Source organism: Rhynchophorus ferrugineus, unplaced genomic scaffold (genome assembly GCF_030347505.1).
Source record: "Rhynchophorus ferrugineus isolate W39M unplaced genomic scaffold, kcgeb_rfMv2 rfM2, whole genome shotgun sequence".
Lineage (NCBI taxonomy): Eukaryota > Metazoa > Arthropoda > Insecta > Coleoptera > Curculionidae > Rhynchophorus > Rhynchophorus ferrugineus.
In genome coordinates this window covers 17,050,646-17,069,825 of record NW_027472581.1, presented here as the reverse complement: position 1 = coordinate 17,069,825, position 19,180 = coordinate 17,050,646, and the positions used below count along the sequence as shown (strand labels likewise).

Below are 19,180 nucleotides of genomic sequence, written 5' to 3'. Positions count from 1 at the left end.
CTCTATGTGTCTATTAATCAGTTCATATGGTAGATTGCGTTTGAGTGTAGTGCATAGCTACACTGTCATCGCGCACATTTAACTGTTTGGCGAGTGCATTACTAGTACATTTGCGGGTTCATAACCTCCGATTATTATGACTAATGTTTTAAAAAAAATTGTAGACCACCATCACTAACTCAAATTGTATTATGTGTTATAGACTGATTAGGTTACATGTTCCGACGCATAGGTATCATTTTATCTCGTTTAAACTGAGATAAAAAGAAAAGCAAAAATCCACTACATGTTCAAAAAATAAATTTATATTTTTACAAACTACACTTGGCTATGTATATAATTATATTCGTCATATATTTCATTATAATAATGAAATATATGACGTACATTGGCTGTTTTATTGGAGGGGCATATTGAATCATTAAATAATAAATTATGGGATTAACTTACGTATATTTCCTCAAATACAGCTAATATAATCACTATAATTTTGACATGTTTAAAATTAAACAAGTAACAGTAATGTGTTCAAATTGCAAATGAAAACATGTGGTATATAAATAATAATTTCTCAGATTTGGATTTTATATTACTAAATTCTTTTTAATATTTTAAATACTTATCTTTTATGGCCGTTGAGCATTGGATATAATATTTAATTCTCTGGTTTTTTCAAATTGTTTTTATCTAAATCCTATAAAAGGTTTACAATATTCTGTTCGAATGTGAAGTAGAGGGCGCTGTGACTTGTATCGAGTGGGTATAAATTAACAGGGATCAAAATAAAGTTTCTCTTTTATTCCAAGGCCATAAGTGGTGTATTAATTCCGTCCCGTCCCGAATCATAAGTGATTCGTAAAAATATATTCTTACAATCAATAAAATGCAATTACAGGAAAAGTAATTAGCTTTCAATTTTAAAAATATGTGTTGCTGATGCACAACTGTATATAATTGATAGTGATGATAACTTAATATACTGTAATATTTAATCTATAGGCTATTCAAAGTTGTTTTGTACATACGCCATCGAGATGTTTAATGTATTTCCTGTCGCAATTTGTAAATTAGTTTTAGAATCAGACAATGTTTTCCGTCTCATTTCATTGTAATTAAGAAGAGACACAATGCTGTTTGATTAGTTCGAACACGTAAAGGCATGAGCCTGTCAAAGTCGTCCGGTTATCTTACGTATACAAAATTCTTGAAAGCAATAGTGATAGGATATAACTCTAACCTATAAACTAATATGTAGCTGTATAATTAACTGTAGCTTTTAAATGTGCTATATGTTAAAATAAATTATATTTGATAACATTTTTGTTCAATTACTTTACTTAAATTAGAATTTTGTTTTATGTTGATGTTAAACTGAACTAAAATTCAGAATTGATGCGGCAATATTACGACGATTTGACGACTCAATTTAGATGGCGTATGTACAAAATAACTTCGAATGGACTATATAAATACTGCTTCAGTTGAAATACATTAAAAATGCCATGAGTTTATATTAGTTTTTATTTATAATAGCGGTAATGTATATATTAGCGATACTGAAAAATTATTATATTTTGTAAAATGATATTTTGGCCTATATGTAGATATTTTTTATTCTCGGATATATCGATAATTTCTCCGCGGTCGACGATCTTTAGTTTATACCCGTCCAATAAAACAGCCAATGCACTTCATCAAAATTTATGACGTCAGCATGTCGCAATGTTGCCGCATCAACTTAGAAATTTGATTTTCAACGTTTCTCGGCTTATACACTCTAATTATTAATCCTTTAAAGAATGTTTCAAATATTTAGCAACATGGTTCTCTAGTACAAACCCAAGTCAAATTTTTAAAGACTTTTGGAATTGTATAGGTCCGTTATATATTTCGACGCATTAGACAGCATTCTATCTCTTTATAACTAGTATAAAACTACAAGAGAATAACCACTTCGGGTTTAAAACGAATTTAACATTTTTACAAACTATAATTGGCGGTATAGAAATTGGTTCTACATTGATACTTTGCATTTTTATTAATATCTATCGTTGGTTATAATTATGAAAATAATTATATTTCAAGTTATAATATGTACCGGCTGATTAAAAAAAATATTGAAAATTAAATGAATATGTAGTAATTGAATGCAATGTCAACATAATGAAAAACGTTTTCACAATTACATTTAGGTTGAAGTAGGTTTGCTATTTGAACAAAGAAGAATTTTATACGTATAGTACTAATTTAAATTACTGTAATATTTAGGAAATCGCTGCAGTAATATAAGATATAAGTAGAGAGGATATATGTAAACGTCTGAGACAGAGATGAAAGTAAATATAATACAATGATAGCTTATCACTCACAATGGTAACAAATAATGATTTATTACTACCAACTGTGTACTGTACACAGATAAAAGTACCTTTATTTTGCTAAATATGCGTTAAACATTGCGTAATTGGCTTAAGATATCTAACTCTTATATTAATCATATGTTCTTATAAATGCACGATTATTGTAGCTGTATTTTATTTTACGTATTTTTTTAGGTTTTATTTTTTGATATATTGCTGCTACTTAGTTTTCTTGTGGTACCTTGGTTTATTACTACGATCATAAAAATACTTTTTCTTACTGCTTCCTATGCTACAAGTGAAATATTAACGTCCCTTAAGCTTTTATACTCTTTTATTACATAATTTGAAAAAAATACAACAATTATATGTTAAAGTGATAAAACATGTATTCCAAATTGTCAAAAAAACAAAAGGTCAAATCAAATATATTCAGATTAGCAGCTTTCAAATGAATTGGGGCTAATTTTTGCCTATTCTACCTATCTGATATACTAGAATTGAAAAATATCACGAAGGGTACATTTGCTTACTGAAGGAGACAATAGGGAAGGTGGCTTCTTCATGAAAATTATAACAGGCAAGTGGCAATAAAAATAATTGGATAGATCAGATGTTGTTACTCATGATATAATTTGAAGGAAGACTTTTTACTTCAGTTTCTGTTTTTATATGAGACATGGATATTTCAGAATGGTTATGTTAACTATATGTCTATGTTAACAAGAATATTATTAAGAAAACAAAAATTGATGGAAAAAGGTATATGTTGGAAAAATAATTCATTAGGTTTTTTAGTCATAATATTTATTAATAATTCATTGTAGATATATGGTACTTCATGCTGGAAACAGGAATGGTTAATAACATCTTGGGTTTGGATGAACTTGACCAGACCTACAATAAAAAATTGACAAATGATGGAATCGTGAACATATGTTATATAGATTGAAAACTAACAGGTTAACTATTTACTTGAATGAAACTTTTTGAATATAGGAGTCGGGGTCGAAAATTTCCAAAGAGAGTGTGATGAAAGTGTAAACAACTAAAGGTGAGTATATAATTAATATTCGATAATTGTAGGAAATCTTATTGTAGAGTGTGGAAGATATATCTACCTAGATATGTATGTAATTGTTCAGAATATACATAAGCATTTGGTTAAAACGTGAGGAGAGAAATAATAGTAACTATTTTGCAGATATGGAAAATGCATTAGGGAGAATGCAGTGATTAGATCTAGTTTTTTCAAAAAATATCTATACATGTAGTAACAGTGTAAACTAAGGTGAAATACAGAGATATCAAAATGATTTTACAAGGGATGATATATATAGCCAATTCAAAGATTTTTTAGTAATGCGTCATGGATATTTGTGAGGTCGAAATATTGCAATGTTGCCGCATCAACTCTGAGTTTTAGTTCAGTTTGGCTTTGTATATATATTATACATATTATACAAAAAAAATTCTAATCTAAATAAAATAATTGAACAAAAATGTTACTAAATATAATTTATTTTAACACTATAGTATATCTAAAAACTACAGTTAATTATACAGCCACAATAAATTATAGGTAAAACATCTTTTCACTACTGCTTTCGAGAATTTTGCATATGTCTGACAGCTGGTCACCGTTCGGTTTTTGGAAGTACGATAAATTATTCAAAATATTTGTTATAATTACTACAGGTTATAAATTGGCAGACATTATTTTGGACCTTTGATTATTTTGATAAATTTTAATATAACTCTATAATATATCATATAACTTTGTTTCAAAATTCTGAAAAATATAGATATTCAGGGTCACAAATTGATTGCGGCTTTTCGAAATAACCTTTACTAGGGTAAAAAGAACGAGAGAAAGATGAGATAAATTGATGATGAGTCCCTACAATTTTATTGAAAATATTTTTAGCGGGTTGCTGCCGCGCTAAATATTAGTGTGGATACTTTGAATAAAATCGCTTACAAAATGAGAATATACGTTAGATTCACGAATCAATTCCATCAAGTGGGTGATGAATATTGACCATCTTGCTCTCGAGACCAAATATACGAAATGTATAAGTAAGTATACAAACTATTTTATCGATACAAACATAATTTAATAAAATTATTTTAGAGAAAATTGTCTGCCTGGAAAGTATACATAAAAGAATTAGGGACATGCAGCTTCTTGAGGGATGTAAAACATCCTTTCAAATACTCTTACAGGGTTTAAATGGTGTAAAGATAACCCTCGTAGAGATTTAATGGAACTTCCAGACATTGCCTTAAAATGAATTCAGTTTTTAAAGGCATAAAATAACACCAAGGAAGATAAACTATTTGAATTTGTGTATCTTGATGAAACTTGAATATTTCAAAAAGGTTCATTGTGACACTCTTGGCAAGAGAGTAACAAAAAAGTATAAAGACAACAAAAATTGATGGAAAACTGTAAAAGTTACAAAAGCTTTCAATTAGGTTTTGTTGGTCATAATATTTATTAATAATTAAATGCAGATATACTGTTCATCGAAAAGGATATTCCATCAGAAACTATTTGGATATGTGGAAGGAAGCATTGTCAACCATAACACCTTCGGTTTGGATGAACTCGATAAGAAATACAGAGGAAGTAATTGATAAATCGTGAACAATCGTGACTGAATTGGATACTGAGTCGGAAAGTGAAAGTGACTGAAGGAAGTTTTCAGGATATGTGATAATGCTGTGCAATGCTGGAAATTTCTCAGACAGGGTGACGAGAGTGGAAAGAACTAGAGGTATGCATATAATAAATTGAATATAACTGTAGAAAATGGTATTGTAGGGCGTAAAAGATTTGTGTGCACAGATATGATTGTAATTGTTCAAAATTAAACATGAGCATTAGTTTAGAACGTATGAGGAAAGAATGAGTACTAACTGTTTTGTAGATATGGTAAATACATTAGACACAATTCAGTGCTTAATTTTATGAAGAATGGTATACACAGAGGAAGTAATACATACAGTGATACCAAGATAACTTGACAAGTAAACACATCATTGAAGGAAACAAGAACTAAACGTAAAAAGGTAAATATTCTCTCGAATGAAAATAAAATAATTATCTCAGATACACAATTGTTAGTTAGATGGATTAGGCCTCCAGGGGGATACCACTACATAAAAAAGCGCCTAGAAACTCTACTTCATGGTGTGGAGAAAGAGTTTAATGTAAACAAAACAAATCTAACCTACAAACTATTATACCTGTGTTACTACAATACTATAATGTTAAAATAAATTATATTTGATAACATTTTTGTTCAATTATTTTATTTAGATTATAATTTTCTTGTATGTCAAAGCCAAACTGAACTAAAACTCAGAGTTGATGCGGTAACATTTCAATTTTCCGACGTCACAAATATCCATGACTTATTACTAAAAAAACTTTGAATAGAGTACAGAGATATTGGATATCGTGAAGTTAAATCTCTATTTTCTCTTGACGAGATGTCCTTGGCGAACATAGGCTCGAATTTCGAATGAATATAACCAAAATGTAAAATCCTAGATGTAATAAAATGGGATTCACCAGAACTAAAGAGAGTAATGACATTTTTTGGCCTTCCCCTTGAAAGCCCTGGTAACCTTCAGAGAGATTAACAGTGTTATCAATAATCCCCTAATTTAACTAGGATTTGCCGGTTATCACAGTCTAAGTACTCATACAGCAGAAACGATAATATCCGTAAATAATCTTTATATATATTATAGGTTTTAGATATTTTTTGAGAGTAGTTTGCTGTTATAATTATTTTGCGACTGAACATGAGTGGTAAGTCATCATGTAAATGTGAACACTGCAAATATAGTCCCGTGCTTAAGAACCATTTTATCCTTGTTGAAATATGCATATAACGTGTTGTTTATTAGTTGATATTGTAATCTATGTTATTATGAAAGCTTATGTAATTCACGTAAACTTGTTGTGTGTTCTGCATCTGATTATTGCATCTGATTCTTCAATATTCACAAAAAGCTACTGAAAATGTTTCTCTATTAAATATAATTCTATCGAGTCGAAGAAACTGCAAAATTGTTTACATGCTTGGCGAGAAACTGATACGGTGATGCTACAGACAATCTAAATGGATTGTAATTAACCATAAGTGAAGCTAGAATCCAGTGGAAATCTGATAATGAAACAAGACGTAGAACAGTCACTATGATTTTAAATTCTGGATTGGCATATGTTGAAAATATTTATTAATTAATTAAAGATTCTTTTATGCTATTAACTCTTTGTTATCTTTCGTGGTTGTTGTTGTTGTGGTTGATGATGATACTGATTCTGCACTCCAATCATTGGTCCATTTTCACACTTCTTCAGCATTTCGAAACCGCGTGCAAGTCGAATCAAGCTCCATGGATCTGAACAGGTGGTAATCAAAAGGCGCTAAGTCTGATGAGTATGTTGGATTCATCTTTCACTACTTATGCAAGATGTAATTGAGCGTGATCCTGCAAGAGAATGACTTCAGCGTCTGTTACTCGCTATGGCTCGTCTTTTTTGCAATTAAATAATATACTACACTTCGATTCCATCGATTGGGATATCTGGGAGTGCTGTTGTAAATTATTAGTTTTTATGCCTGGGTCGAAAGTATGTAATAACAGGGAAGAAAATTAAACATTCACTTCCTGTGATAAGTACACTCGCGCCCTCTATAACGGCGGGAGGAAAGAATTTCTTATGCCTATTTATACTCGTAACTAGGGAATATTTATTCTGTCGCTACAACAAATTGTTTAAAGCTGCCATTAACGTTGCTACTTCTAATCTTAAATATAACCATCAATGTTGTTTTGAATGTTGTTAATAACGTACTTTCAACTGGCTATGAAAATCGCATACACCACACGGGCCAAAAATTGAAATCTGGATCCTGCACCTCATGATTCCCGAGGCGAAGCCGAGCACGGCCGAAAATTCAACTTTCGGCCCTTGTGGTGTAATATATTATTTCATAACCAGTCAAACTACGCTTGAGAAATATTTTATTTTTTGTCTCGAATGGTCATTTCGGATCAATTCTCCATTTTCTCTAATTTTAGATCTTTTCAATTGCGTGAAAACTCATTATCTGTTGTCTTGGATTTTTTTGATATCAAAAATTTCATTTTTAGCTTCATATTTTACAAGTGTTTGATGGGATTCGGCAGCAGATTTATTCAAATCAAACAACAGTAAGGAATATCGAAATGTTAATTTTGAACGTTCCGTGATAAGCGTTTCTATACACTGAATAAGGTTAGGTTAGGTTTGTTTACCTTAATATTTCGCATTTTGACTAATAGTTACTAATATATGAAGCATCCGTCCAACTCATAAAACAATAACTTTTATTAAATAACTTTTATTAATTCATCCAGCGATTATCAGTTTATTAATTTAGCGTTAATTTTATTTAGCTTTTTCATAGAACAATTCGTCTTCGCTGTCAAAATAGGCTTCAACTTCGACAATCACTGCTTAATTATAGCGAAACCTCTTTCTAAGAAGCATTCATTCGAGGTCTGCCTGAGGGTTCGCAAAACCATTCATTCTATTTGATCATTGTTTTCTCGTAAATTGTATCACAGTGCACTATTTTGAAAATAACTAAATTATTGTTTTAATTGTTTCGCTAAAACCACTTTAACTTCTTAAGTAAACTTTAATTTATCATGTTAAAGTTTTGAAATTTTGGAATTTCTGTCATTATCTATATGTCTTGAACTTCTCGTTTGATGAGTTATTATTGTTATTAAAATTTGAATATCCATTTTATTAAGGATGAATTTAAGATATAATCTATCTGCTTATAATTGCAGTTCTGACGACAAGAGAAGAGGTTCCCATGTCAGAAGAACATACTGATATTATTATTATATATGTTATGTTATCGGTCTTTTAATAGAAATGATGACAATAATCAACAATTATAAAATACTGAAAAAGTACATTTATGTTTATATTGAGATCGAAACTGATAATTTATTGGATAAAATAAAACTACAAAATACGGTAATCCGTCATGATAACAACAGTAAGTAAGTATAACAACAATCCGTCAGAATTACGTGAGTTCAGTGTGAATTTTTTTTTACTCTTTGTGCTTCCACAATCAACCTGCAATCTGAAAATTACTTCATTAGTCTTATTCTAAAGCTTATTCTGAAGTTTATATATGTCCAGTAATCAGGTGGTGTTAAACGTTTTAGTCTACGCACTTCACTATCACGTCGCATATTTAGCTAATTAGCGAGTACATTGGGATGCACTGACACTCTTTTGAAGTACTTCACACAAACACGTTGAATTACACTCGTTATAGGTTCTAGAGGAATATAGCGTTGTATCACTTAATTTGAAATATAGTACGGAGCCTCAACAGTGGCACGCAACACTTTATTTTGGAACCGTTGAATGATAGATATATTAGATTTGCTAGCGGTACCCCATAGTTGGATTCCATATGACCAAATAGGCTTGAGTATAGAATCATACAGCAACATCTTGTTATCTAATGATAACTTGGATTTGCGCCCGATGAGCCAATACATTTGATATAATTTCAAACGAAGTTGTTTTCGTTTATAGAGTATATGCTTCTTCCAGGTTAGGCGTCGATCTAAGTGCATACCAAGATATTTAACTTGCTCTGCTTGGGGGAGTTGACGATGATTGATATTCACTAGTGGACATGTTCTTCTACGCATGGCAAACGTTACATGGGTGGATTTTGTATCATTGACTTTAATGCGCCATGTCTTCAACCATAATTGTATTTGATCCAGGTGGGTGTGTAGGTTTATTGATGCTGTGACCGGATCTTTACGGGATACCAATATTGCTCTGTATGTTCCCACAGTAGTTATTTTTGTGGTGGGCACATCGGCCGTATACAGAAGATACAATACTGGACCCAGTACACTACCTTGCGGAACTCCTGAATATATGGGATTTAATTCAGTATGTTCATCGCCTTGATTTACAATAAAATGAATATCAGTGAGATACGATTTTAGTAACCGTATGCTATACTTTGTCAAAAGTCTGAGATATGTCTAGAAAAGCGGCCGAACAATATCTTTTGGCATTTAGGTCAGTGTTTATTTTGTTTACAAGTCCTGTGTGAATTGATGCAAATGATATTTTATATTGCATCAAGTACTACAAATTTTACATTTTGAAGGGCTTTTTGTGCTTTTCAAATATCACTTGCTATATTGTGAGCTCTCTGTAAGCATAATTTAAAAGCATTTTTTCTTATATTAATATAAGGGCTGGCGTTATAGAAATATTGTTTTCACTATCAAGCTTATTAATTAATTTTAAGAGATATACAACAGATGGTGTTACTGTTTATCAAATCGCATCGATTACATTTGTAACCAATTTCACATTGAAGCCTCACTTTTCAGCAAAGCACTGTGAGCAAACATATTTTCAGTGCGTTGAAACTGTCCGAAATTTTTCCGAATATATTGCGTATGAAAATGTTACTTTTTACTTCAATTTAAAGGAAAAACTGACTGGAGGTCATTGCTCCATCGATTTCAACACGTAACTACTGGCTTCGATGTTTTAAACTGGTTATTTTGACGTCGAAGGCAAAGAGCATTTTAAATAGCCAAACAAGTGAAGATGAGGATTTGAAGATATTACTCGATGATGATCCATGTAAAACGCAAGAAGAATATGCAGACATTTTGGTTATACGTGAAATGTTGCTTCAACAACAAAAACAGAAATATTTTTGCATCGAATTCTTACTGGTTATTAAAATACATTATACACTTTTCATTATTGTCTTTACTATTATCCTGAAATAATTTCGTACTATTTTACATCAATATCTATTTCTTGGATCTATAAGTTAGTATTAGTTACAAGATTTTATAAATCACTCATATCCTATTATATTATCTCAACAAACTAGTAGAAATATAATTTAAACGTAAAATTAACCTAAAGAAATTCCATCTACTAACTACTTTTGTAAATAACAATGCGTGAGATACCAAGGTAAGGTATGGTAGACGAAGAAATGAACAAATTGTAGCTAAGCTAACAGGATGAATTAAGATTATATATTATTAGTAAAATTCATTTAAAAACGTAGCAAACATTAAAATATGGACAAAACAGATAATACATTCTAGATGTGACAACATTGACAAAATTACTAACATAAGAAAAAAAACATAAAAATTAATAGGGTAATTTTCAAAGCCCACATAAAGGCAAATCATGTAAAATGTAACTAGTTATCTATAACTGTTTGGTGGGATATGTTAAATTTGTATATATCAATATTAATACCATTGCTACTAGTGGTTATTGAAAACTATTATGAATAATTATGCACGTTTAATAAAAATATATAACGAATGAATACTGTCACTTTTGCAAACAATAAAATATATATTTACAGATGCATATGGAAATAAATCAAATTCAAAGAACATACCTTAATAATATGTAAATAAACATCATATAACATATGAATCACTTTTATTTTGTTTCGTTTTTATTTGTAAAAGTATATTTCATTTTCTAGTTTTCTAAAAAATATTATGTTAAGAACAAAAATCACATGTCCTTATTATAAACATTAAAAGTTTTTGTCTTATGTGTTTTCTATTTATTTAAGGTAGATTCGTTTTTTGTTCTACTAGCTCAAAAATGTACAAAACTAAACATAACAGTTTACTAGTGATGTTTTAGCTTTTATTTATATTATTTTAAATTATTTAGTGAAGAGGAAAGGTATATCAGTAAATTTGAGTAAGGCATATAGTAAGGCAACATTCAGTTCCACTAATTGTCGTAAAATATTAATACAATCGCGTTATGATGAATTCTTCACGTGTTCATGTCTTGTCAGTGCTTCTTGCAGTGAAACAAATATCGTTAGCTAAATTAACTTTTCCGATAAAATATTGAAACGTATACAGTAAAAATGTCATACATAACAGATATACCTTGATATGTGTTTCAGTTAATTCAAATGCTCTTATGTTAAACTAACCACTCATATACTAGATCTTGTTCACTTCCCTAGGAATGCAAGAAATTCCAGCATGCGTTAAAAATAAATCTCCAATGCGTCTAATACAGTGTAACATTAGTAAATATTTATTAACTAGTTTTTAACATATAAAATAAATGATAATGATAAAAATGTAAATACATCATATTGATGCTTTTGATCATGATTTTGATGCGTCACACGGCATAATGGCTCGAAATCTTAAAATAGTGATTCTTTGATAATCTTTATTTTTTACAATAATTTCGCTGACGTGAAAATGTTAAAATCTCCAGGGTATTATTGGGTCCAAATCAATGAACATACTCCATTTCCAACCTCTGCAGTTTATGGTGGACACGACTCGAATGGCAGCGCCATCTACGTTGGTCGAATCTTGATCCAAGAAGATTTAGTGCCCGCCAAAGTTATTCCAGATCGAAAATGCGCTTATGCGACATTTGGTGGTGAGGAAGTATCATCGTCCAAATACGAAGTAAGTTGAGTGTGTTTTTACACTGTTTTGGCATTCATTATACATAGTCCGTTCATGCAAAGTTAGGTCATTTTTACAGTTTTTATTAAGCCGAATAATTGTTCCGCTTATTTTAGTGGGGCAGATTGGAGTCTGGTGCGGGGCATTAGGTGGGGAAGGGGAGTGAGGTACCAAACCACTTGTAATGTTGCAAATTTAGTGCGAAAAATAAATAACATTGTTCATTGAAATATAGTTTAAAAAGTACGACTGTTATCATATGGCCATCAAATTAGTATTTTATGAATTCAACATAATGCAAAAGATGTGCTTGCTTAAAGCATAGAAAACTAAGGCTAACAGGAAGATAAAAAAGTTCAAGAAAACATCAGAGAAGATAGCAATGTTTAAAAGTTCCTCAAAGTTTGACGAGGAGGATCACTTTGTTGAGAAAATTAATTCTTCCTTATGGCACTGAAGAGGACGTTTATGTTTGTTCCAGTGTGAGCCATGTTCTATTCAGATAGTCTTCTAAAACGAGAGTAGGTACTAGGTGTTAGCCGGTATTTCTCGATACTAATAATATATAATAATTGTAATTAGATATTGTCAATTGTTATTAATCAATATTTTTATTTTTTCTTAAAAATAACGATATATCTATTGTCAAAAATCGATGTTTTATCTGGTTGTTACAAAAGCATGTTCGATTTTTTTTTCTTTGATATATTATTACAATCTCTATATTTTTCTTGACGGCCGACATCCTCAGTAGGTACTAATGTGCTAATTGTAAATAATGGCCTCATATTAAATGTACTTGTGGTCTGAATAATGCGTTGGAATTAGTTTTTCCAATTAGAAGTTTATGGTTCCATATTTCGTATGTTTTAATGTATCAAGGTATATATAACACATGAGTTTAAGTGACCATTTGGGTGGTACAATAGACCTCGTCTACGGGGTCTAATTTGATCTCATTGAATCTACCCTACGCTGATTTGAACAAAATCCTGATTGAGTGACCCGGCTCTACTCTATATACATACGTACATCGGTATTCTTTTTTATATAGTGGTGACAAAAATATGGGATAAAAATTACGACGCCGCGATTACTGAATACTCAAATAATATAACAACGAATAAAAGGCCTCTGTTGTATAATTATTTAGAGATTTGTGCAAGGAAGTACTCCACAAACTCTGGAGAAAGTAATTACTTTCTAACATGCGCACTAAACTGTTATATTGCCACGTTGCCAACTCTTGTAGATTATAAGAGATATTAATAAAGAATTTTAAACATCTATCATCTTTGATATACACTCAGACAAGGCACATAGAGTCATATATCTCTGAACATTGTTTTTCGCAGGCTCAATTTTATATCTAAAATGTAATGAATTAATGTAATATAAAACTTTGTTCATTATTATGATTTTACGTAAGAACTAGCAAGATAAACTTCCGTAAACTTGTAAGAAATAATAAGACATGGTCAACTCCCCTTCAACTCGTCTTACCTAATAGATGAATGACTCCTTTACTAATAAAATATACAATTTATTGCTTCTAGGTCTTGTGCGAAGAAAAATTCGAATGGGTGCACGCCAGTGGGGGCTATGTACGATCTGATGCAGTGATCGGCGGTAAAACTATCAGCGGAGAAAAACTTTACATTGGAAGGGCTCTATATTCAGAATCTATCACCATTGGGAAGGTATGTCGTTGCTTATAAATTATTAGGTCTTATAGTTTGGAGGTCTATAAGAATGTGTTCATAAGAGACAGGGTGGTCGAAAGCAGGAAACATTTTTGAAAATTAATTTAATAAATTTAGGTAGAGTTAATACTATTCTGACGATTTAATTGCCTATAATATCATTAGAGTGCTACTTATCTGAAGAAATGATGATCATTAGTTTTAGATTATTTATCTACATGTTTTTCTTGCCTCTGAGTATAATGTTCAAGTAACAGGATCAGATTACAAAAAGGAAAATATCCCAACTGATCCCACTCCAGTTTATGGCAGAATTTGGAGCTGCAGAGACATGTTCAAAAATATATCAAAATGGCTAAAATGACTTCTTGTAATAATCTTTTACGTAACAAAAGCAATAGAGACGCTTGAAAAACTTACAAATAATAAGTTTTCATATTGTATTCAACAAAAGTATAGTTAAAGGTCTTTGTCAAAGTATTAACAAATGTTAAAAATGTGAGAAAATGAAAATATTTTCTTCTTAAAAAAGTACATGTCCTGGTTTTAACATACATCAAATCAGAAGGAATTTTGGCGATTCTTAGTTCTAAATGCTGGTAAGTAAGAATTTGAAATCTAGTCAGACTGGTTATCGTTATGACAAACGTAATGACAACAATATTAGATACTTACAAGTATTTTATCAGCGATATTTACTATAAACCGTCTAACCTAACTGTCAAATTTGGCGGTTTTGACATTTGTATATACAAATAATAGTTTTCTATTTAATTTTATTGAGTTATTCAGAGTATATAAGGCACTAATCATGGAATGCTCAAAACACAAAATATACAAACTTAGAATGCAATCTCCCCTGTATAAGACTGTGACCAAATTATGCTCTGCCACGCCACCAGAGGTCGCGCAAATCTGGTTTATTTAATACAGGGGGGGATTAAAAAATAAGAATATAATTTATTTAAATTACAGGGGGTAATTAAAAAATACAGTTTTAATAAAATATTTTATTTAAATACTAGTTAACATTTGTAAAAAATATTTTCTAAATACGTAAAAAAAAACAACATGTAATATGACAACTGACTTATTTTCTAATTGTACAGTAACTATTGTTGTAAATTATTATAAGATAAAAATATATAAAATAAAAAATAATTTGTCCAAGTCTAGGATACTAGTTACATGTTACAATTTTTCTTTTCTGTTTTATGTAGTTTTATAGGAGCTTAATTGGACCTTATCCATAAGATATGTGACAATGCAAGAATTTTCATGTTTTCCTTTTGCAATCTTGTTTATTTTTTTCATCCACGAGGAAAAGCAACACCTAATTATTACTTTTCTTATTATATTTCCCTCCTCTGGATGTTGAAAACAAGTAATAGTTTTAAAAAAAGTTACATTTGCTGGCATAACATTTTATCAAGAATTTTCTTTAAATTTGTTTTAACACATACTTTGGGCAAAACATAAAAAATTCGAGAGATGGCTTCAAAAACATATGAATTGAAATAATTTCCTGGTACCGTAGGACAACATTTGTCACACTGGCGAGCTTTAATAAATTCCGTATCGGTATCGCTTTCCCAATAGGGAATTTTTGCCCCACAACCTTCACATTTTAATTAATTTTAATAATTTTCTGGCAATGAAACCAGATATATATGTTCTGATACTCCTTACGTTGCAAGAGGTGTAAATGATACATTGCTTCTGATTATTGCTTCTTATGATGTAGCATAGACTTTCAAAATGCTGAATATGTGCTAGAACGGATAACTGATTGAATCGTTGTAAAACCAACATCGAATGTTGTTAGAAAAATAGAAAAAAATGATGGAAAATATTTTGATAATATGTTAATCATTATAGTATACGCAAGAACCTAATATATGGAAAATTAACCTTGAATAATTATCAAATAAAATTCTCTTGGCTATAATTCTTGTATTAATTGAATTTTATAGGGGTAACACTTTATATAGAGGTGCAATATTAGTTGAAATGTGGATCGAAATACTTCAACTAGAAAGGAAGCCTTATAAATTGATAATCTTGTTGTACCGCTTCCTTGTTGAGTGATGTAGCGAGTTTGTGAACTCTTGCAATCTGTAGTCTCAAATTTTACACGAGCAAGGCATCGAACAGACATCATAAAAAGCGAATCGTGACTACTGAAATTGTTAAGGTTTAAAAATAATTAAGGACCACCCTGTATATAAAGTATAGTCATTAGTTTCACTAAAATTCAGTATCTACGCATGTGTCCTTTCATAGTGCTAATATATTTTTGTTCTAGATACAACCTAGTCACCAAACTTGTTATATATCTTATGAAGGAAAAGAAATATCTATCAACAATTACGAGGTCTTGGTGAGACGTCGTTGATGGAATCGATTTGCTTAATATTTAATAATACGATTTTATATTAATGATGTGTAAACATATATTTAGTGCATATTAATTTTAACTTTTTCATTATATGCGCTTTTTTAAATAATGTTGAAGTTTTTTATTCAGAGAATTCGATACGATACAACCCTAATAAGTGATCACGGGAAAATAACGTCAGAATAAACAAAGAAAGATATAAATAATGGTTAACCAATATCGTTAAAACCTGTATTACAATGATATGACTGCCTTTATAAACACTTTATTAAAAACAGTAGACAAACAGTTTTCATCATTGCAATCAACACTTTTTATACATTGTATTATATATATATATATATATATATATATATATATATATATATATATATATATATATATATATATATACACAATATGTTTACTGTCTATTCTCTCTTTCTTCATGTTTAAAAGCTATAAAATGGAAACGGCTTAAAACTCAAAAACTATTAATTTACTTAAAAAAACTATTTTATTTTAAGGAAAAAAGACTTGTTGAACGGCGATATAAAACGACAATGAGGGTTTTTATCTATTACAAAACAAGTAAAAAGCCTTATCTCGACGATGTCTATTTTTAAACATCTCACTTGTTGCACCATTCAATCTTAACTAGTGTTGGGAACAATCGACTAAAATCGACTATCGACTTTTTTTTTAATTGACTACTTTTTACTATCGACTGTTTCAGTCGCTATTTTTTGTTCGACTGTTTTTACTAGTGACTGTTTTCAGTCGACTGTTTTTAATCGCTATTTTCGGTCCAACTGATTTTATTACTTTATATAATATTTTTTTTATTTATATAATATATGTGGTTTTATGTTTTTTTGTAGTTTGCTTGTGAATGCCTATATATAGTAAATTAATAAAGCAAAAATTTGGGACGTTAGTTTTCGAGGGCAAAAATATTAAATTGTAAATGATAGATAGTAAGATACTTTTGACTGGCATAATAGGTAATACTTTGGGCTGTTATAATAGGTAATACTTTTTTTGGTAAACTTTCACGATTTTTGTCCAAGACATTTGTTTGTCGAAACTTTTTTCCTAAAATCTTGAAAACTAAAATTAGCTTCCAAAGGCTTCAGAAATTGCATCGATTTCGAAAAATTTGAATGCAGTAGTAGTTGTTAAATTTCTTTTAAAAAGATTAGCGGTAAAGAGGTGAATAAAGTACATTAAATATTTGTAATAAATACATTTTCTAATAGGAAAACTGTACTTTAATATTCAACAATTTATTTTGATGGCTATTAAGAAGAGCACTACAGTTTTCCACGATATCCCACGATATCTTTAATTATACCGTTAATAAGAGGACTGCAACATTCCATCAAATTCAGGATTTTAAGAAGTGAATTTGGAAAAAAAATACAAATTGTCTAGTAGATGTCATCGATAAAAGACTTTCAATCTTAGAAATGAACACGATATGCGGGAAATCTATATTTTTAGATCCTAGATTTAAAAAAGCAGGATTGGGTATTGTCAATAATGCTGAGGCGATACAAAAAGTTATCACAAAAGAAGTAGCTTCCACTTTTTATCAAATATTTTGATAAAAATAGGCTAGAATGAAAGAAGTAATTACTCCAAGTATTGCAGCACCTTTACAGATTAAGCAGTATTTGGAAATGCCATTTATTGGGCGTTTAGAAAACCCGTTGGATTTTTGGCAAGCCCACAAAATGACACTACCTGAATTATATCAGTTACACATAAAATATTTTTCTATACCCGCGACATCTGTCCCCTCGGAACGAGTTTTTTCAAAATCATGGCAAATAAATAACTATTAAATTGAATAATTAATTAAATAATTAATAATATTGCTGAAAAGTAATTTAAAATTATTTCCATTCAAAAATAAATAAAGCTTTTATTTAAAAAGGATCTGCTAGTTATTGTACGATCATTTTAAGTTCCTCATGGATTAGATTTTTCAATTAGGTGATTAGGTATACGTTTACATTTTATTTAGTAGTTATGGTTATTAAACATCTTTAGTGTTTAGGTTTTGTTTAAATTGTATTGTATTATTAATATTTATTATGACATATTATTTAAAAATAGCAATTAATATATTAAAACACGATAAAACATTTGTGGTGTTATTATTCCATTCCTTTTTACAAATCCAAAGAACATTCAGTATAACAGTAACCTTACTTTTGACTGTTTTGCGACTATCGACTGTTTAAACTGTTTTCAGTCTAGTTCCCAACGCTAATCTTAACCCATAGAACACTTTAATACGCAATGCAGTCCTAGAGACGTAGCTTGGAGAGGTGACGCAGCGTGAATCACGAAGAGATTTTGTGGGTTTAAAGAATGATAGCTATAGCGCGATATTGGAATCGTATTTGCATGTTTTCGACGTCTGCCAGTTTTATCCTATGTACATTTGCCGTGACTTTCACTGCGTCACCTTACCAAGCTGCGTCTCATTTTGCGCCTGGCCTAACTCGCGAGATTACCTGAATTCCACCTAACTACACCAAGGCATGTTTCGAGTAACAGTGGAACGATTGCCAATCAATTGCTAAGTTAACCTATCTTCTTTTCTTGATAATTAATTTGATCCCGATTTTGACAAATATAAGGAAAGAAGAGCCGACTTGAGTTTAACAATATCGACGACGTATAACAGTTCAATTGAAGTTCACGGCCTGACACATAGATGGCGCTACTAGAATTAAATCCATATGTTTTTTAGTTAGCCCAAACCATCAAAAGATGCGTGTATAAATTTGACAGCTGTCGGATTATTAGTTTGTGATTATAACATTTTGAGTGAAACAACTTTGGTTATTGTGAAAAAATGGATAAAAAGGAATTTCGTGTGTTGATAAAATATTGTTTTTTGAAGGGAAAAAATGCAGTTGCAGCAAAAACTTGGCTTGATGCCGAGTTTCCGGACACTGTCCGAGGAAAATCAACCATCAAGCTAAGTTTAGACGTATTGGAATGAGCACCGAAGACGGTGAACGCAGTGGACGCCCAAAAGAGGTTGTTACCGGCGAAAACATTAAAAAATCAACAAAATGATTTTGAATGACCGTAAATTGAAATTGAATGAAATAGCAGACATTCTAAGAATATCAACTGAACGTGTACATCATATTATTCAC

At 30.5% G+C, this 19,180-nt stretch overlaps 1 protein-coding gene across 2 annotated transcripts; it reads left to right on the top strand.

Moving 5' to 3' along the window:
• Window positions 1–6,060: 6,060 nt before the first annotated feature.
• LOC143190004 (natterin-1-like) lies at window positions 6,061–16,131 on the top strand. Of its 2 annotated transcripts, XM_076394056.1 has the most exons (4): window positions 6,061–6,183; window positions 11,722–11,921; window positions 13,478–13,621; window positions 15,930–16,131. In XM_076394056.1, exons 1-4 carry the CDS (start codon window positions 6,177–6,179, stop codon window positions 16,017–16,019), a joined length of 441 nt encoding a protein of 146 aa, XP_076250171.1. In that variant the 5' UTR covers window positions 6,061–6,176; the 3' UTR covers window positions 16,020–16,131. The 2 variants fall into 2 exon arrangements, with proteins under 2 accessions (XP_076250171.1, XP_076250170.1); XM_076394055.1 differs by lacking the exon at window positions 6,061–6,183 and having other exon boundaries at window positions 11,691–11,921.
• Window positions 16,132–19,180: the final 3,049 nt, after the last annotated feature.